The sequence below is a fragment of the Neurospora tetrasperma genome, assembly GCF_000213175.1.
Source record: "Neurospora tetrasperma FGSC 2508 unplaced genomic scaffold NEUTE1scaffold_5, whole genome shotgun sequence".
Classification (NCBI taxonomy): Eukaryota; Fungi; Ascomycota; class Sordariomycetes; order Sordariales; family Sordariaceae; genus Neurospora; species Neurospora tetrasperma.
The window spans coordinates 3,806,627-3,823,258 of NW_009799103.1; the positions used below are offsets into that span (position 1 = coordinate 3,806,627).

At 50.7% G+C, this 16,632-nt stretch overlaps 5 protein-coding genes across 5 annotated transcripts; 2 read left to right on the plus strand and 3 right to left on the minus strand.

Moving 5' to 3' along the window:
* Positions 1 to 727: 727 nt before the first annotated feature.
* On the plus strand, positions 728 to 2,761 carry NEUTE1DRAFT_103363 (uncharacterized protein; the record flags this gene model as incomplete). The annotated part of the gene is made up of 6 exons (XM_009855436.1): positions 728 to 959; positions 1,021 to 1,265; positions 1,378 to 1,926; positions 1,992 to 2,313; positions 2,376 to 2,515; positions 2,576 to 2,761. The coding sequence occupies 6 exons, from the start codon at positions 728 to 730 to the stop codon at positions 2,759 to 2,761; spliced, it is 1,674 nt and encodes a 557-aa protein (XP_009853738.1).
* Positions 2,762 to 3,298: 537 nt separating this feature from the next.
* On the minus strand, positions 3,299 to 6,437 carry NEUTE1DRAFT_124269 (uncharacterized protein; the record flags this gene model as incomplete). The annotated part of the gene is made up of 6 exons (XM_009855437.1): positions 3,299 to 3,642; positions 3,765 to 4,037; positions 4,103 to 4,292; positions 4,501 to 4,733; positions 4,816 to 5,191; positions 5,253 to 6,437. 6 exons carry the CDS (start codon positions 6,435 to 6,437, stop codon positions 3,425 to 3,427), a joined length of 2,475 nt encoding a protein of 824 aa, XP_009853739.1.
* A 1,353-nt stretch (positions 6,438 to 7,790) lies between these two features.
* On the plus strand, positions 7,791 to 10,210 carry NEUTE1DRAFT_86754 (uncharacterized protein; the record flags this gene model as incomplete). The annotated part of the gene is made up of 5 exons (XM_009855438.1): positions 7,791 to 8,065; positions 8,147 to 8,471; positions 8,557 to 9,040; positions 9,229 to 9,334; positions 9,376 to 10,210. The coding sequence occupies 5 exons, from the start codon at positions 7,791 to 7,793 to the stop codon at positions 10,208 to 10,210; spliced, it is 2,025 nt and encodes a 674-aa protein (XP_009853740.1).
* A 1,135-nt stretch (positions 10,211 to 11,345) lies between these two features.
* NEUTE1DRAFT_86758 (uncharacterized protein) lies at positions 11,346 to 12,751 on the minus strand (the record flags this gene model as incomplete). The annotated part of the gene is made up of 2 exons (XM_009855439.1): positions 11,346 to 11,963; positions 12,040 to 12,751. 2 exons carry the CDS (start codon positions 12,749 to 12,751, stop codon positions 11,668 to 11,670), a joined length of 1,008 nt encoding a protein of 335 aa, XP_009853741.1.
* A 760-nt stretch (positions 12,752 to 13,511) lies between these two features.
* On the minus strand, positions 13,512 to 14,983 carry NEUTE1DRAFT_124271 (uncharacterized protein; the record flags this gene model as incomplete). Its single annotated transcript, XM_009855440.1, has 1 exon — positions 13,512 to 14,983. The coding sequence occupies one exon, from the start codon at positions 14,981 to 14,983 to the stop codon at positions 13,517 to 13,519; it is 1,467 nt and encodes a 488-aa protein (XP_009853742.1).
* Between the last annotated feature and the right edge of the window lie 1,649 nt (positions 14,984 to 16,632).

Sequence of the window (16,632 nt, forward strand, 5' to 3'; positions counted from 1 at the left end):
ATGATAGCGAAGATATCGCAGAACATTCTTTCGACTTCGAGTCATCCCCACATTGGAATGATCACCGTGCATGTGAGCGGGCCGCTGTAGAGGAGGGTTGCTCCACTGGCACGTTTACCCCGTGGGCAAGCTGGGCAAGCTTGGGGGGGTTTGTGCACACAGCAACTTGGAGAGACTGGGACGTTCGAATCACAATATAGAAAGAAAAGATGAATAAAAGAAAGACAGAGGAGACCAGCTGAACTTTCAGAGAACTGTGAGAGAACTGTAGATAGTTCCAAGTACTCTGGTTTCGAGTTCACTTACTTTCGGTTTTTCTGCAACTTCTCATTTTGTTGGAGGTTCAGTCAACGAAGCCCTTGATCTTTCCATGCCAAGGGTCCAACCCTCAAAAGCACAGGTGAATGAGTCCGGGAACAGAAGACCCTGGAAAGAGCCCATGGCTGTGAGTACTTGAGCCATGGCTCGTCGAAACACTCCCACCAGCAGCATCCCGGGTGACCAAGAAACACAAGAAGGGCTTTGGGGATGGTAGCTGTCCGATCACGGCATCCCGCATTGAATATGTGGTACCGTACGTCCTGACCCGCGACCTTTTGATCTTCGCACCCTCTTTTTCTCTCACCAGCCGACGTCCAAATCGCTAGCATCTCCCGCTGACTGTAAACTGTAAAAAACAAACCCTGTGATAACATCGGCTTTGTGCTTCGCAATTGGAGTCACCATCATGGCAAGCTCGGTTGAGCCCTATACCACTGACAACATGAACCACGAGGCACAGCATGTGTCTGATAGCGACAGCAACTCTACGCTGTGTTCCGACGGGGGGGAGGCATCAGCTCTCCTAGAGTCGCAATCACCCAAGCCGCCACCGTCGTATGTGACCTTCCCCGAGACCCATCAAGAAGAAGAAGAAGAAAAATGGAAGCCAGGGCCGGGATTCTGGTGCATCGAGGTTGGTAGGTACCCGCTTGGGTTTGAATCAAGCAGCACAAGGAGACACTGATGTTGCGTGGACAGCTCTGTGGGCCAACGTCTTTTTGTCGGGATTCGACACCACCATCACGGCGTCGACGTATGCCGCCATCAGTTCCGAGTTTGGTGCGGCAAACAACGCTGCCTGGCTGACGACATCGTACCTGATCACGAACACGGCGTTCCAGCCGCTCTATGGCAGACTGTCCGATTTGTTTGGACGGCGTCTCTGCTTCTTTGTATCCACAGCAACCTTCATGGCTGGCTGTCTTGGATGCTCCGTGGCCCCGGTTATGCTGACCCTCAACCTCATGCGGGCCGTGGCCGGGGTTGGGGGAGGAGGGTTGATCACCATGGGTGACTTGACCTATTTTTTTGTTGACAAATCGGCTCCTCGGAGAGCACTTGCTGACCGCAGCACTAGCGACTATCATCAACTCGGACATGATTCCCTTTAGGCAGCGTGGCATGTACCAAGCGATGCAAAACATTCTGTATGGGTTTGGGTCCGTGCTGGGGGCATCCCTCGGGGGCACCATTGCCGAAACGGTTGGATGGAGATGGTGCTTCTTGTCGCAGGTGCCCGTGTCCCTGGTGGCTCTCGTGGTCGGGTACTTTGTGCTCAAGAACCCGTTGGACCTAGTGGATCTGGCGGGCCCAAAGGGACGTGTGCGGTCTGCCTTGCAATGTCTCGATCTGTCCGGGGCCACGCTGCTGGTGGTGGGCCTCGTGGTCCAACTCTTGGGATTGAGCTTTGGAGGCAACGAGTATCCTTGGTCGAGCGTGCCGGTGGTGGCGGCCCTGGTAACGAGCTGTGTCTTGTTGGCCGGGTTTATTGTGGTCGAGGCCAAAACCAAGGCAATGCCCATGATACCGTTGCGGATGCTGCAGGGCTGGCAACCCAGTGTGGTGCAGTTGAGCAACCTCTTCTCGGGCATGGCGGCGTATGCTGTAAGCATCGAGTGTTCGTTCTGTCTGATGAAGGAAGAAACTGCTGACCATACAATATCCTGCAGTACATGTTTTTGATCCCCTTGTACTTCCAGGCCGTCCGGGGAGACTCGCCGTCCAAGGCAGGTCTGAGGCTCGTGATGCCGTCGTTAGCCTGTCCGGTGGGCGGGGTCATGGCCGGGTTGCTGATGCAACACGGAATACGTCTGAGCTATAACGTTCGTTTGGGAACCGCCATGACGCTGATCGGTAACATGCTCGCAGTGACCTTGGGAACGACGGGCGATCGGCGAAAGGAATTCATCTACCTGGTACCAGCGACGCTGGGTCTCGGACTGACGCATCCCAGTATTCTGTTTAGCTTTGTGTCTTTGTTTGAGCATCGAGGTAAGGTTGTCACGGTCAAGAGGGGAGAAATGACGGGAAGATTTTTGCTAACTCGGAAGCAGATCAAGCGGTAGCCACGTCGACCGTGTATCTGATCCGGTCCATGGGCACCATTTACGGTGTCACCATAACGTCGGCCATTGTGCAGAATGTCTTGATGGTGAGACTGCCGGCGACGCTGGGAGAGGCGGCAACAGACACGGTGAGTAGCGCCATTCTGACGGAATGAATAGATGGTCAATGACAATCATCCAATGAGTAGCTCGTCGAGAAGCTGCGCAGGTCGGTATTTGCGCTGCGCGAACTGTCGCCCGAGTTGGAAATGGCAGTCAGGGCCTTGTACGGGGACGCCCTGAGGGTTTCATTTCTGGCGTCGACGGCGTTTGCTCTGCTCGCCTTTTTGTTTTCTTTTGCGCACAGAACGGGAAAATTGCAGAGAAATGGCTGATAATGTGCGAAATTCCGACTGCTCAAGTCGGTTTCCATTGTGGTCGCTGATTACGATATTAAGGAAGGCGCAGGTTGTCGTTTTCTCGGGGGGAAACATCAGATGTCAGTTGGACCCGCACCAAACCAAAAGCAGGATGGCGTGGTTGTTCTTTCATCGTTGTGCGTAGAGGTACATAGGATAAGTACCAGCTGCCAGCTCCAGCCAATCACAGCAGCGCTCAGACAGCTGCTGCCGGCTGTGGCTCTCTCCACACTGTCGAACCTTTGTACCTTTGTACCTTCGTACCTCGCTGCTCCAAAATGAGACAATTCATCAATCATTTCAACGACATCCTTCTCTACTTAGCTTGCCTACCTAACCCAGTTTCATGGCTTGCAGATGTAGATTGGTGATATACATCCGATAGGCGTGGGAAGTAGTCTTCTCAATCTACTGATCGGATGTGTCCTGGAGCATCATGGCATACTGGCATCAATGACCAAAGGTTGAGGTGAGGCTGGTGAGCGTCTGGTCCTGAAGAGGAGAGACAGTGGACAACGACAAAGAACGTCCCTTAAATCTCTACGTCAAACTTCAAGGATGAAAGAAAACCTCAACTGAACCATTTGACAGCAGTCAAACGGCAACCCCTGCACGGTGATACTCACCCGCCCGAATCCATCAGTCTTCCAGCCCAAAAACGGGACCCCTTGAAAACTCCTTGTGCGCTCTCTCGTCCTCATCCTTTCCATGAAGATCCTTCAGATAGTCCTTGAACTTGATCATCATGTTGCACACCTCTTCAAAGTCTTTCTGATCGAGTGTCGGGATGTCATGTTCACCCTTGTCTTCTATCTGCATCAATCGAAAGTCGGCGAGAGCAACGGCGGTTTGGAAGGCTAACATGTCGTACCGAAAGTGAACCGATCAGCGGGTACCCTGGAAGGTATGTAACTCGAAAGTGTGTAACGATGGCACTCAAATGGAATCTCAATAAAGAAAGACGGATGTGACGGCTCACCATTTCGAATCTCTCGGCCGTTCCACGGCATGCTCGTGATATCCTTCTCCTCCAGCACGTAATCCTGTGCGCGTCGCGTGATGCGAAACTCAGGACGTTCAAAAGACAACTTATCGAAGAACTGCCGCCAGATCTTCTTCCTGTCTTGGGGCGTTAGGCTCTTGTAGTGAATAACCACGTGAATGCGTGACATGAAGGCATCGTCGAATTGGCCAACTCGGTTGGTCGTCAAGAAGAGCACGCCGCGGTAGTACTCTACGCATCTGAGAAACACTGGAGCCAGTGATATACCGAGGTTAGCTGGAGAATACAAAGTGAACGAAGTAGTGTTGACATACCCGATACCAGGCTGTTGCGCTTGAGGTCGGATGTTACTCTCTTCTCCAGAAACACGTCGGCCTCATCAATGAGCATAACCGCTCCCCATTTCTCGGCCAGCTGGAACCACTTCATCAGCTTCTTTTCCATGCTGACATCTTCGGTTCCGATGTCTGCGCACGTGAGCGAGAGCAGCGGCCTCCCAGCGTACTCGGCAATGCATTCTATAGTAAACAAATCGTTGTGTTAGCGTAGATCAAAATCCCAAGAGCGGATGGCATCAACATCATGTACTAGACATTTATGTGGGAATTTGGGGTCCTTGCCTGCGGTCTAGAATCCCACATGTTAGCATCGTTGTTCTCCCAGTGTGACTGAGATGTCTTCTCACTAGCTAGACGAAGGGGGCCGGTCTTACAAATGTTTTTCCAACACCGGGACTTCCGTGAAGTAGGAAGATTTGGCCTTCGCCCTTGTTCTCAATGTGGTCGGCTCTCCAAGAGGCCACAGGAACTCCAGGTCCTTTCGCATCACCAGAGTACTTCTGTATGAGAGCCTTGATCATGTTTTTGGTCTCCTCCTGAAGCACCAGCGTCTTAATTGCCGTTGTGTTCCTCTTCAGGTCCTTGCAGAACTGCACATCAACCATTACTGACGTTTCCGTAGCTGATATTAGCTGCTGACGCATGAACTACGGAAATGAGTTGGTCCGTGAGGTAGAAATTGCACTTACGCCAGTATCTAGATCTCAAGTCAAAGCCGAAGAGTCTTCGATTGCACAAGAGATACCTGTGCTCTGGATCTGGGCAATGATCGGGCAGTTTAAGATCTGATACTTCCATTTTATGAGGGTTCAGGAGGTCGTAATCAGTCCAAGGGAATCCATGAGGTGGGTGCGGCCGAAATCCGTGACACTGTTCACAGGGACACTTCGCTAAACCCCGACCCATATCGTTGACATTTCCCAGAAGTGGAGGACGTCGGAAGATAGCCTCTCGTGATTCTTCCTTCTCAGCCGTATCGTCTCCATACTCAGAAGCGTCATCGGCATGGCTTGCGCTTTCAATGTTGTAATATGAAGCAGTGTCAACGTAGACGCGGCCTTGGAACTATGCGAGCATCGACGGTTAGCAGGTGCTCATATGCACAAATGGTTTCGGCTTCACCCACCTCACGTTTCCTGTCATCCAGCAGGCGACCAGAATATGACACTTGTCTTCCACGTAGCAGCTCAAACCATCGTTTTCCATCCTTTATCAGTGCTTCCCGGGTCTTTCCGCCATCTTCCTCGTCTTTGTATCTAGTAGGGATGATGTTGAGGTCAATGATCCTGCGCTCTCCTTCAAAAGGAGGCAGGTACACATGTCGCGCACGCCTTCCGACATAGCTCCCGTCGTAGTCCAGGTTCCATAATCCTACTTTCCATCCTCTTGGATGTGAGACCAGCCCATCTTGCGTGGCTTCTGTCCAAGCTTCGTGATACACACATTCAAAGACGACAAAGGCTGCGAGACTGCCGCAAGACTCCAGATAAACAGTAATTCCCGGTTTGTATAGAAGCCACACCATGTCATACGTGCACATCCCTCTGCTGTGCCGGGCTTTCTCGTCAGCGACCCCTTGGCCATTGATGCTTGCCACAAGCGCCAAGAGCTGTCGTAAATGCGTTTTCGCAAGCCTTGTGTCGTTATCCTCATCAGGCTGCTCAATGTACGTCTCGAAGTCGTCTAGATGATGCCACACCAACTCATGATGTCGACCCAATTCCAGAGTCTTCCTATGAAGATCCTCCGAGGGATAATAGGAAACCAGCTTTCGGATTGCTTGATTGAGAGCAGGAGACATAACGGTGACTGCGATTCTCGAAACCGCTACATCAACAAGTGGGTTAGTAAGAATTCCGTCTGCCTTGATTCTGTTAACTTCGTAATAGTGTCGTTGCATATTGCCGCGTATGGAGGTTTCCAATACAGTCTCGATCCTCAGAATGGGTTTCTTCATTTGGGAGAGAACACATTTCCTGGCCTCATGAAGATCAAATGGCCCTTGCCACGGTTCAGAATAAATGAGATGATGCTGTGCATCCACATATCGAACGGAGTACGAAAAGTTCTCCGATTCGCTGGGGGCCGACTCTACCTTCCCGCTAGAGCTATCTTGATCACTCTCACTGTTCGATATCTTGAAGTCGGGTTGGCGCAAAGATTGATCACATCTTGGACACTTCCAGTAGTCGAATGCGGTGAGTACTGCGTGGGATTGTCCAGTTTTCTTGCAGTAAAGATCGACAGGACCTTCAGCCGTCCAGTTTCCGGCTAAAGCCTCCCTCCCTGCCACTGGCGTCGAACTGGCCATGTCATCTTCACGACTTGTCTTTGGGTTCGCGGAAGAAGGTCTCTGGACAGGGTTGCCGGTACTGTCAGTGGCCGGGGTGGTGTTGGTGCTTTCTTTTAAGACCATTTCTTGCGATGTGGCTACCGCGCTGGGCAGGGGAGGCAAGGCGCTAGCTTCTCCAGCATTCTGTGCCGAAGAACCTGTTGAAGGTGCTGGAGTGGTTGAGTCTTTTTTGGGTTGCAATGTGAAACTGGAAATGGTTGTGGTGTTATTGCTTCTTCCAAGGTCGCCGGCTAGGCAAGTCACGACAGAATGATACCTGTAGTCATCGCTCCCAGGATGATCCGTCTGGTGACGAACCCCAACACCACTGGTTCTAGAAGGCATTGCTGGGAAGCAAGTCTCATCAGATCTAAAGCGGATGAGTGAATGAGAGAATCAGAAGGGCTCGGGGTTTGGGCTAAGTGAAATACGAGAATCAATCCGAGAAAAAAAAAAAAAAAAAAAGCAACGGGCAGCTGGTGTCAGGGGCGATGTACAGGAAGTAATCATAGTTCATGAGCGAACCGACAAGGCGGGGATGGCCGATGATTTTAGCCTTCGTCATCTGAAGGTATTTTGCCAGATAGCGTACTGTGCCAGTTCCAGGAAGACGGGCGCGGTGAATACTGTACCAGCTGCGAGCCAGCGGGCCTGGTTGTTGCTGTAGCCATCGAGCATACAACTCTCCGTCCTCATCACGCATCTGCACGCTATCACACCAGAATTCGTGTTAAGCGCCAGGCTCCCCATTTCTTGATGGTGACCACGAGGTTGCCTCTTTCCTGCATCTAGCCCGTCTCAGCTTGACCCGCGCGCTTAGATAGGTGATCCAGAGCTTATCATACACGGGAAGGCTGAAGACAGTAACTGAATTGACCACGAATTCAAAGTGGGCGGGCAGCGCTCACTCGGGAACCCACGGTGTTCAAAGATGGCGGTGGAAAAGTAGCTCGTCGAGAGAACAGTAACCCTTGCAGCTGTGTCTTTGGCGATCGAGCCGATGTTGGTGTTCTCCCAGTGTTGAATGCAACCACGGGAAGTCGAGTGCTGGCACGGCATGCTCGAGTATTGCGACGAGGCCGTGTATTCACGACCGTTGACTGTTTGGTGCTAGAGAATGCAACAATGGCCTCACTTGAGATGGTCTTTTGTCCCTGCCATATGGTAGCACACGCGGGTTGCCTTGTTGCGCCGAAAACCCCGCTCAGGATCAATCGTATGCATTTGTGCCGGTGCCCAAGCTTACTACATGCCAGCAGCAATCTTATTATCAAGGCCATACCGGTTAGCGCATCAATCATTCGACTTCCAACTCCATAGCCGCAATGAAGAATGGCTTGCGCAGGCAAGGACATCTCGACCATACTGGCAACCCCTCCGAATGCAGCAGTTCCGATCTCATCGCCGGCATTAAGCCGAGCAGGCGTGACTCCCGAGATATCGCCCTTGGTGCGCAGATTCAGCAAAAAGGCCGTTGTTGAGCAACCGGGTAGCATTCCAATTCGGGCGATGGATGCTGTTGTGAGGAGAGAAACTGATGCACAGAGTAAAAACCAGCAGCGACTCGTCGAATGGGGGAGGTGGCTTGATTTCACGATGTGTTCAACGTAAGTTGCGAGCCCCCTCGGTACCTAGAAATATGGAGAAGAATATTGTCGTGAGAGCCCAAACAAGCCTTTGGCATTAAGGGATGATACTGATGCCTTCCCAACTCTCGAAGTTCAGAGCAGGGACCTGATTGATACCTGGAGACGCCTCTCGAAGTCGCTTCCGGGAATGGGGGACTTGTCGCCCCAGGGAACATGGATCCCGACAATCTCGACACTCAAACAGGCCGTTGTACAAGCTGAAAACACAATGAAGGCCAAAAAGCTGAATGGCTTTGGATTGCTCAAGGACCGCTTCCACAGTCTAATTCAAACCCTTGATGATCACAAGTACATGTTTGCAATCATCCCACAAGGAGATAGATACGTAAGCCTCTTCACGGGAGTGGTTTCCTTCATCGCAAAGGTGAGCGGTGCTTCTCAGCCTGATCTTCCATCACAACTCAACCACACAAACGAGATGTAAGAACCATGGCTCACGTGAGTGGCAGGCATCGATAAACCATATCAAGATCGGCGAGTCGTTCTCGATAGCTCTTTCAGACGTAAGCCGCGACTTGAGTTATGTTAAAGCATCGGCAATGGTGTCGGACACTCCAATGATGAGGAAGCTCGTTGTGGAGATTTACGTCGAAGTCTTCAAGCTTCTCTGTCAAGCTTTGGGATGGTTCACAAGCAGAAGCCGCCGAACCATAGCTGCCTTGGATAGGAATTACTATGCCCGACATGTGCAGCCGTTTGTTGACAGAATACAGAAGGCCATCCAGCGTATTCGTGACAAAGCGCATCTCGTGACGCATGAGGCCGTCCAGGAAATCAGGGACATGGGGCATGAGCTTTTGCAACGAACAGCTGGACGCGAAAGCCGCCTGGACAGCGAGGAGATGAGCCACGAAAAGCTCAGCCGAATGGGAGAGACACTCGGATTCTCAAGCGTGCAAACACTGAGTTCTGTTGAACAACAGGCAACACATGGTGAGTCACCGCCCAAGAAGACGCCCAGTTGCGCCACTGTGACCTTGGCGTACCATATAAGTTCAAGTGTCTGACACCTTATACCACGATAGAGAACAACATACGAGCCGTTCTGCAGAAGGCCCACCGTGTTAGCTTTTGCCAAAAGCCAGCTGCAGAACCATCAGAGGGGACAATTTCGGCACAAGGAACCGAAACCGAGTGCCTTGGGAACAGTGATATCGATGCAATGGATGTTGAAGGTGAGTGCGGCAGCAGGCGTAAGCCTACTCGATTCCGGGACAGATCTGACTTGTGGGCATTACAGATATGGAACAGCCCTTGATGCATCGTAGCGACTTGGAGCGGTATGCTTCCGCTTTTCTCTCTCGCTATCTCGAGGACGGCAGATCCGATGTCTCTCGCAACCCCAGTGACGCGTTCTCTACGCTTCTTCCCAGCGAAGTTGTCACCGAGCTCCAGAAGTGGATCACTGCCCCCAAATCCAACACGGTATGGGTCGTCGGTCGTCCCGTCTCGCCGTTTGGGTCCGGTCTCTCAGTTGCTGCGCTTCGGATCTGCGAGATTGCGAAGGAGATACACATTCCCTGCATATCTTTCATTTGCAAACAGCGGTATTCGTTTGCCTCTTCGTTCTCTGCCATCCGCAAGAACGGAAGCACAGGTGGACTCGATCCCAAGGAAGCCGGTTTGATAGCCCTCCTTTACTCTGTCATTGCCCAACTGATTTATCTCCTCCCGGACGAGCCCTTTCCAAGCAGCGCGGTTCTGGAGAAGGATAACTTCGAGCGTCTGGATGGAGCCATGTCCAGCGCTTCCACAGCATTGGAGATCATCAGGGAACTGGCAATCCATGCGCCACCATCGCTGATATGGGTGCTTGACAATGTGCAGAACACGGAAAGCACCGCAACCTATACACATCTGAAAGCGTTTGTCGAGTTTTTGCGTGAGCAGGAGAGCAAGTCCAACTCGGCGCACGAGGAGGGGAAGAAGCCGTTTTCCAAAGTTTGCTTCACGACGGATGGAAATTGTGTGCTGTTATCTCGCTTGTCTCAAAAGGACAGGGGCATCAGGCAGATCGATGCGTCACGAATGGCACAAAGAAGGCCGGGAAGGGTTCTGCCAGGCGGAGCAGACGTAGGACAATTGGGATGGAGTAGGCGCTGAACCTCGGACGTCAAAGACCTGGGATAGTAGTTGAGGATTAGCGGTCAATTCTTGATGGGACTGATTTTTCGAGGCAGGGAATTGAATGGGCAGGGGACGGAATGGAGTACCTGCTAAGTAGCTTCTTATGTGCAAACGCCAGCCATCTCGTTTTTCAAGCGGTCCAATTGCCAATCTCCTATTGTGATGTTCCTGATTCGGTGGTGCGAGTTCTTTTGATAACAAGTCGACGGGAAAGATGGGCGCACTCAAGCGGGCACCAGGACACTCGATGTTGGCAGGGCAAGCAGACTGGGAATGCTGTGGTGTCCATAGAAGGAAAGAAGATGAATTAGTAGTAAGTAGTGCGGTAGCCTCCTGTCCATTGGAACGAAGTGTTTGCAATGACAGGGAAAACGCTTGATTCGGGGCTCGAGGGGAGAAGAGGAACAAGAAGGCGCGCCAGGCCAAATGTACTTACCTAAGCTGAAGTTTCTGCTAAATGGAAGTCACACTGCAGTCAGGGTGCGCCTTCTCCAAGATGGTGACAGATACAAGGAGGGAATGAGTCTTGGCGAAAGGAGAGTGTCGCAAGTCACAACCGACGGGTAGCACCTGCAGCTAGTTGAGTCTGTGTATTCCGCAGGACTCCCGTCCGTCCTTCCCAGGCAACCGACGATCATCTCGGTGGAAAAATTCACGACAACGAACAGTGAGACTCCGACGTTTGATAAATCAAGCACGGTAGTTGAATCAGCCACCAGCTCAGAATGATGGCCGGGACACGCAATTGACCATGATGCTCCAGATAAAAAAAAAAAAAAAAAAAAAAAAAAAAAGCTCAGTCTGATCAGATCGGAAATCGAAATCGGGAGGAGTACGCGATTCAATCCCGACCAGAAGGCAGACCTACAAAAATGCCGACGCCTTTTCTCGACTCAGTGCCTTACCACGTAGGCTAGGTATGGAACCGTGATGGAAGGTCTGCCTTTTGGTGTTTCTATGGTACAGTCGAGAACCTTGATGGCCGCATGACGTAATGCTCCACATAGGCCTAACAAACAAACACCCGACCATGAACCCCAAAAGGACAAAGCACATTAGCTCTGGAAATGCGGCCCGACACTCCCTAAATCGTCTCCGAATCAAGTACTTGGCGGATCAAAATGCGACATCAAATTTTGAGTCCCGTCGGCAGTCGGCATCGTTGACTTGCTGGACTGGCGTCAGTGGTTATTGTTCAGCGATTCCTGTGATGCGATCACTCTCAGCAGGCCATCGACAACTGAACTCGACGTTGTCAGTGAAGTGCCAAGACACAGGACTGAAAGTCAAAGTAAATAATTACCAAAAAAAACATGTGATGATATATACGTTTGAGAACAAAGGAGATATACAAAGTCGTGCATTGTTAAGATCATTCACCTCGTCCCTCATCCTACCTCTATCCAATCCACCTTTTTTCATCAACCACCCATTTACAACTCATCCTTAACCGCAGTCATAACCTTCTCCACCACCTCCTCCACCTGGGTCTTGAACTCTTCCACCTTTTCAACCTGAGTCTTGAACTGACCAGCCTTCTCACCCTTCTCCTGCTGCGGCTCGTCCTCCTCAGGAACAGAGTCATCGACCTTGAGCACCTGGGCTTTGATCGTGAACTCCATCTCCCTCTTGTCCTCGGCCCTGTTGGCGCGGGTCTTGTCAACGGGGTAAGCCACGACGGCGCCGTCGGTGGGTTTGGCCGTGTACTTGGTCATGTCAGAGAGGGCTTCTGTAATCAATCAATTGTTAGCATGATGCATAATACTCCTAGGACCTTGCGAATAAGACAAAGAAAAAGAACTTACCCTCGCACTCACTCCCCTCCGCCACCCAAAGCGGCGCATTCTCGTAAACCGCTCCCGGCGCAAAGATAACCACCCTATTCACATCCCCCTCTCTCCACTCCCTTTCCTCCTCCTCCGTCTCCGGCTTCTTCTCCCTCAAACTCGTCGCCGTCGCGACCACATTCTCCCCCTTTTCCACATCGGCTTTAGCCAACACCGCAAACAACCCCTTCCCCTTCCCCTTTGCATCCTCAGCAGCAGCAGCAGCATCAGCAGTACTCCACTCCTCCTCCTCAATCCACCTCCTCACCTTAATGGGAACATCCACATACTCCATCATCAACATATTCCGATCATACCCATGCGGATCCACCCCGTCCCACGAACCAGGGTAGGGCCGGTTCGTAAACGTCTTGCGCAAAGCTTCGACCCAGGGGATCAAGCCCAGAGGCGGCAGCTCCTGCAGGTCGTCGAGGAGGTACTCGGTGGCGCGAAAGGTGCGCTGAGCAGAGCAGGTCGGGACGAAACGGGTCGGGGCCGAGGCTTCGGATTCCGACGAGATGGTGATGCGCGTGTTGTTGGCGTCTGCGAAGGGATTATGCCACGGCCAGTTGGGCATCAGGTCGGGCTTTCCGGGGAGACGCTCGGCGTTCTCGGGGACGGCGGGGCCGACGGCTGAGGCGACCGTGGCCAGGTAGGCGTAGGTTGCCGCGCTGAGGGAGGTGGTCTTCATCTTTGCTGCCTGCGGGTTTGTTTGGGGGGGTGTTTTGGGGTGTAGGTTGGTGACGGTGGTGGTGGTGATGATGATGATGCTCACCAGTGGTCAAGAGTCAAGAGAGGATTGGAGAGAGAGAAATGATAGAGGAAGAGAAGAAGGAGGAGGATGAGGATGGTCCATGGTCTCGGCTTGGGCATTTTCTTTACCACATCGGGCAGTCTTGATATTTGGCAAAGTGCAATGTTGTCCTTCGGAAGGCTGTTCCGCATTTCCAAATTCGATCATGGCCCGAAGCCATCACCTGAGGGATTACGACGGCTTGGAGGGGAACATGAGGAGACATTTGGAGATTCCAGGGGTCTTTTGGAGTCGCTTCAGGGCAGTTTTGGGGAAATTTGGGGTCATTTGGGGAAGATATGCGGAGATCGCCAAGAGAGTTGGAGGTCGGTGGGGCTGCTAGACAGGACGACATTCCTTTGTGCGGAGAAAGTTGGGGTAAAGATCTCACAGCCATCCGAACTTGACTGCGACAGCGGCTATGTACCTAGGAGTACACTCCCGTCTCCTCCCTCATCCGAACCGGGCTCGGGGCAAGCCATTCCGATTCTGGTCACTGCAATTGCTGGCCTTTCGCCTTTACAGTGGGCTCTGTCGAGAATCAGTCATGGATGTCTTGCTCATCACATATTATAGTGACTCTTAAGATGAGAGTTGTAGGTCGCCGGATAGCATCATAGATCGGTCTCCTAGTATTACTACTTCGTTACCTTCCGTGATTGCCTACCGACCCTTACCGCCAGGCACGGAAGCCTTCTTTTGAGACTTTTGAGACGACGAACGCGACCCAAGAGTTCCAGGGAAGGCCTTGATATTGGCCGCCGCAAGGATGGCCGCGATAGCTTCATCATCACTGTCCTTTTGCGACTTGACGTTCTTCTGGTTCTTGGCGGGCCAGCCAGGCCACTCATTGGGACGAGCAAACAGCCGCCTGTCATGCTCGTGACCATGCTCTTGCAGCTTCGCGGCACCATAAGCTTCCCAGAGGGGATTGGCGCCCGAGACTCCTCGATACGCAATGTCTTCAACGTCCCACGGGCTCGCCCGTGCAAGAGGGTGATGCTTGCCCTGAAACGTCGACATAGCTCCGAGATATACCATGAACAAGGCCTCGGCCAGAACGATCAGTTGCAGGTCCTCCAGAATCTTGGTGGGAGTCTTGGAGGCCATGGGATTAGGGAGCCGCAGAAGAATAAAAGGGAATTTGGGCATTGTGAGGTTCAAGGCGGCGTCCTGGATCCAGGTCGCACTCTTGGCACCTAGGGTTTGGTGTCGGGCAAAATAATGGGTTACGAGACGCAAAAGTAGCCCTCCTCTGTGCGAAGCTGCTGAGCCGACATAGAGACTGGCGTCTTCGGTCTTATAACTTTGGCTTTGGGTTGGGCGCTCTATAAGGCCGTAGACGCCCAGCTCAACGCCCGCGTTCTGCTCATTCACCTCGAGCCATGGAAGCTCCTTGAGCTTGGCAATGGTCGGCGGGTATGGACTAGCCAGAATTTCTCTGACAGGATCGGATAGGATGTCCACTATCTGGTCGATCCACTGGTTCGGGCTCTTTTTCTGCAAACCCGAGACCCATTCGGGATGGGGATAGCAGTCGAGCAGCGCGTCATAAATCGAGCGGAGTCGGCGTTTGATCTTGGAGTTGAGAAGCCTGCGTCGCTCCTCCGCTTGGTCAATGCCCTGAACATCATGATAACCCGGACCCCAGTCGAACTTGTGCGTGTCGGATGGCAACGAAGGGTCGCGCTGACGACACAGCTGGACAATAAGTTTTTTGTAGAAAGCCACTTCGTCTAGGTCCACGTCATCCCTCCCCATCCGCTTAAACACCCGGGAAAGAGAATCTCCCCGAATCCAACCGGATGCAAAAGTCTCGATGTCGTCGGGCTTCCAAGGCCGAATCCACTTCTCGCGGTCGGGTAGCCAGACCCTGCCCTTTTGCACCGTGTATTGAACGAGAGCATCGCTACCGCTATCTTTCCGTTTGCCCGCGGTAGTAGCTGGAGTTGAACTGAAGGATCGGAGAGTGCGCAATTGTGCGTAGGCAGAGATGTGTTGGGTATTGGAATCGCATTGAAGGGAACGTGGCATGTGTGTTCGAGATTTCGCGACATGCGCCCGCTGTAACACGATCAACGGACGGCGGCAACATGTCGCCAATCCCAAAACCCGGGAGGAGTGGCTCATGTTTTGTGCGGTCGGGGCTCTGTTGGATTTGGCGTTTCTAGTCGATGTGGTGACATGGAATTCGAGTGGCGGGAGGCCCGTGAGAGTCGCGAGAAGGTCGTAAACGTCGGCAATCGCGCGCGGTCGTACGACACGGGAGTGGATAGGTTGTTCAAGAAAGATTTGGTAGGTCGAGGAAGAAATGAAGCACCGTCGTGGTGTACGTACACTACAGATCAATGAACTATTCACTGTGTATGAACCGACCGTGACGGCCTTTTCTGTTGTTTATTGACACAGAGGACTTTTGCCTTTCCACAGTCAGTCGCTTTAGGGCCTGTTCGGGTCCGCGATAAGGATAAGGTAAACTAACTACCTCTGAATAGCGGGAGACCCTAACCCTAGTTCCGGCTCAGCCATACATCTCTAGGCTACTCGTGCCTCGACCCCACTTCTTTTGGGGACACGCCAGACCCGCACGCCTTGACTGCTTCTGAGTTTAAGTACCTTTCTACTAATTTGCTTTCTTAAGTTGCCTTCTAAAGTTGCCTTCTAAAGTTGCCTTCTAAAGTTGTCTGGCTAATTTGCTTTACTAATTTGTCTCGCTAATTTGCCTTACTAATTTACCTTCCTTAAATTGCTATTTAAAGTTGCCTTCTAAAGTTGCCTCACTATAACGAACGACAGTCTGATCTACCTAAGTGAGATTGCTAAAGGTATAAAGACTATTAGTACTATTTAGTAAAGCTAAAAGGTTTATAACAAATATACGTACGTAATACTAGTCTTAGTAATAATGATTTATTAACTACCATCGAACTATTTGATAATTTGAATTCTTCAATCGTCCCTTTATATCCTTGTACTTACTTCTATCTTTCCTAACTTGAGTATTTATTATAGTAATAGCTTACTAATAGTATTAGTTTACTCGTAAGCTCTAGCTTACTATAAGCCCCAGCTTACTATAAGTACTAGCTTACTATAAGCCCTAACTTACTAATAAGCTATTATATTTAGTAAGCTCGTACTTATACTTATACGCCCTACCTAGTCCTAAGAGTTATATTAGTCACCTTGGGCGGGGCTATTGAGTCTCGAGGGCTTAGGCAACCCCTATGTTGCTTAAATTCGTAATACAATACCTCCCCTTTTTAACTATTATTCTTAATAGCTTTATTAGTCTTCTAACGTTCTCGCCCTATTCTTATCTCTACTATTGCCTCTATTCTAGATATAGTAAATTCTTCTTCCTTTATTGTCTATTATTATATCTAACCAGGTTTCTAAGTACTTGACTATATCGTCCTTCTAGCAGAACGCTTTATTAATTTATTTTAACGCTTTTAGTTCTATAGTTATACTTTACTAATACTACGCTAATTGTAAATTAATCTATAAGAAACTTCCAGATTATATAAAGTATAGCGAATGTATTCGTAGTACCCGCCCTTATAAAGAAATTAATTATAATTCGGAGCGTTAATTTCTCTTAATACTCTATAGTAATTACTATTAACTTTTAAGTAGTACTTCGGATATTTGTAGAAAATATAAAATTAAAGTAAGAGTAAATAACGCTTATAAAAGTAATATAAGATTATATACTCTGCTTATTTGAAGTTTAATATTATTAGAAAGAGTTAATAATATAAGCCTATAATATATTT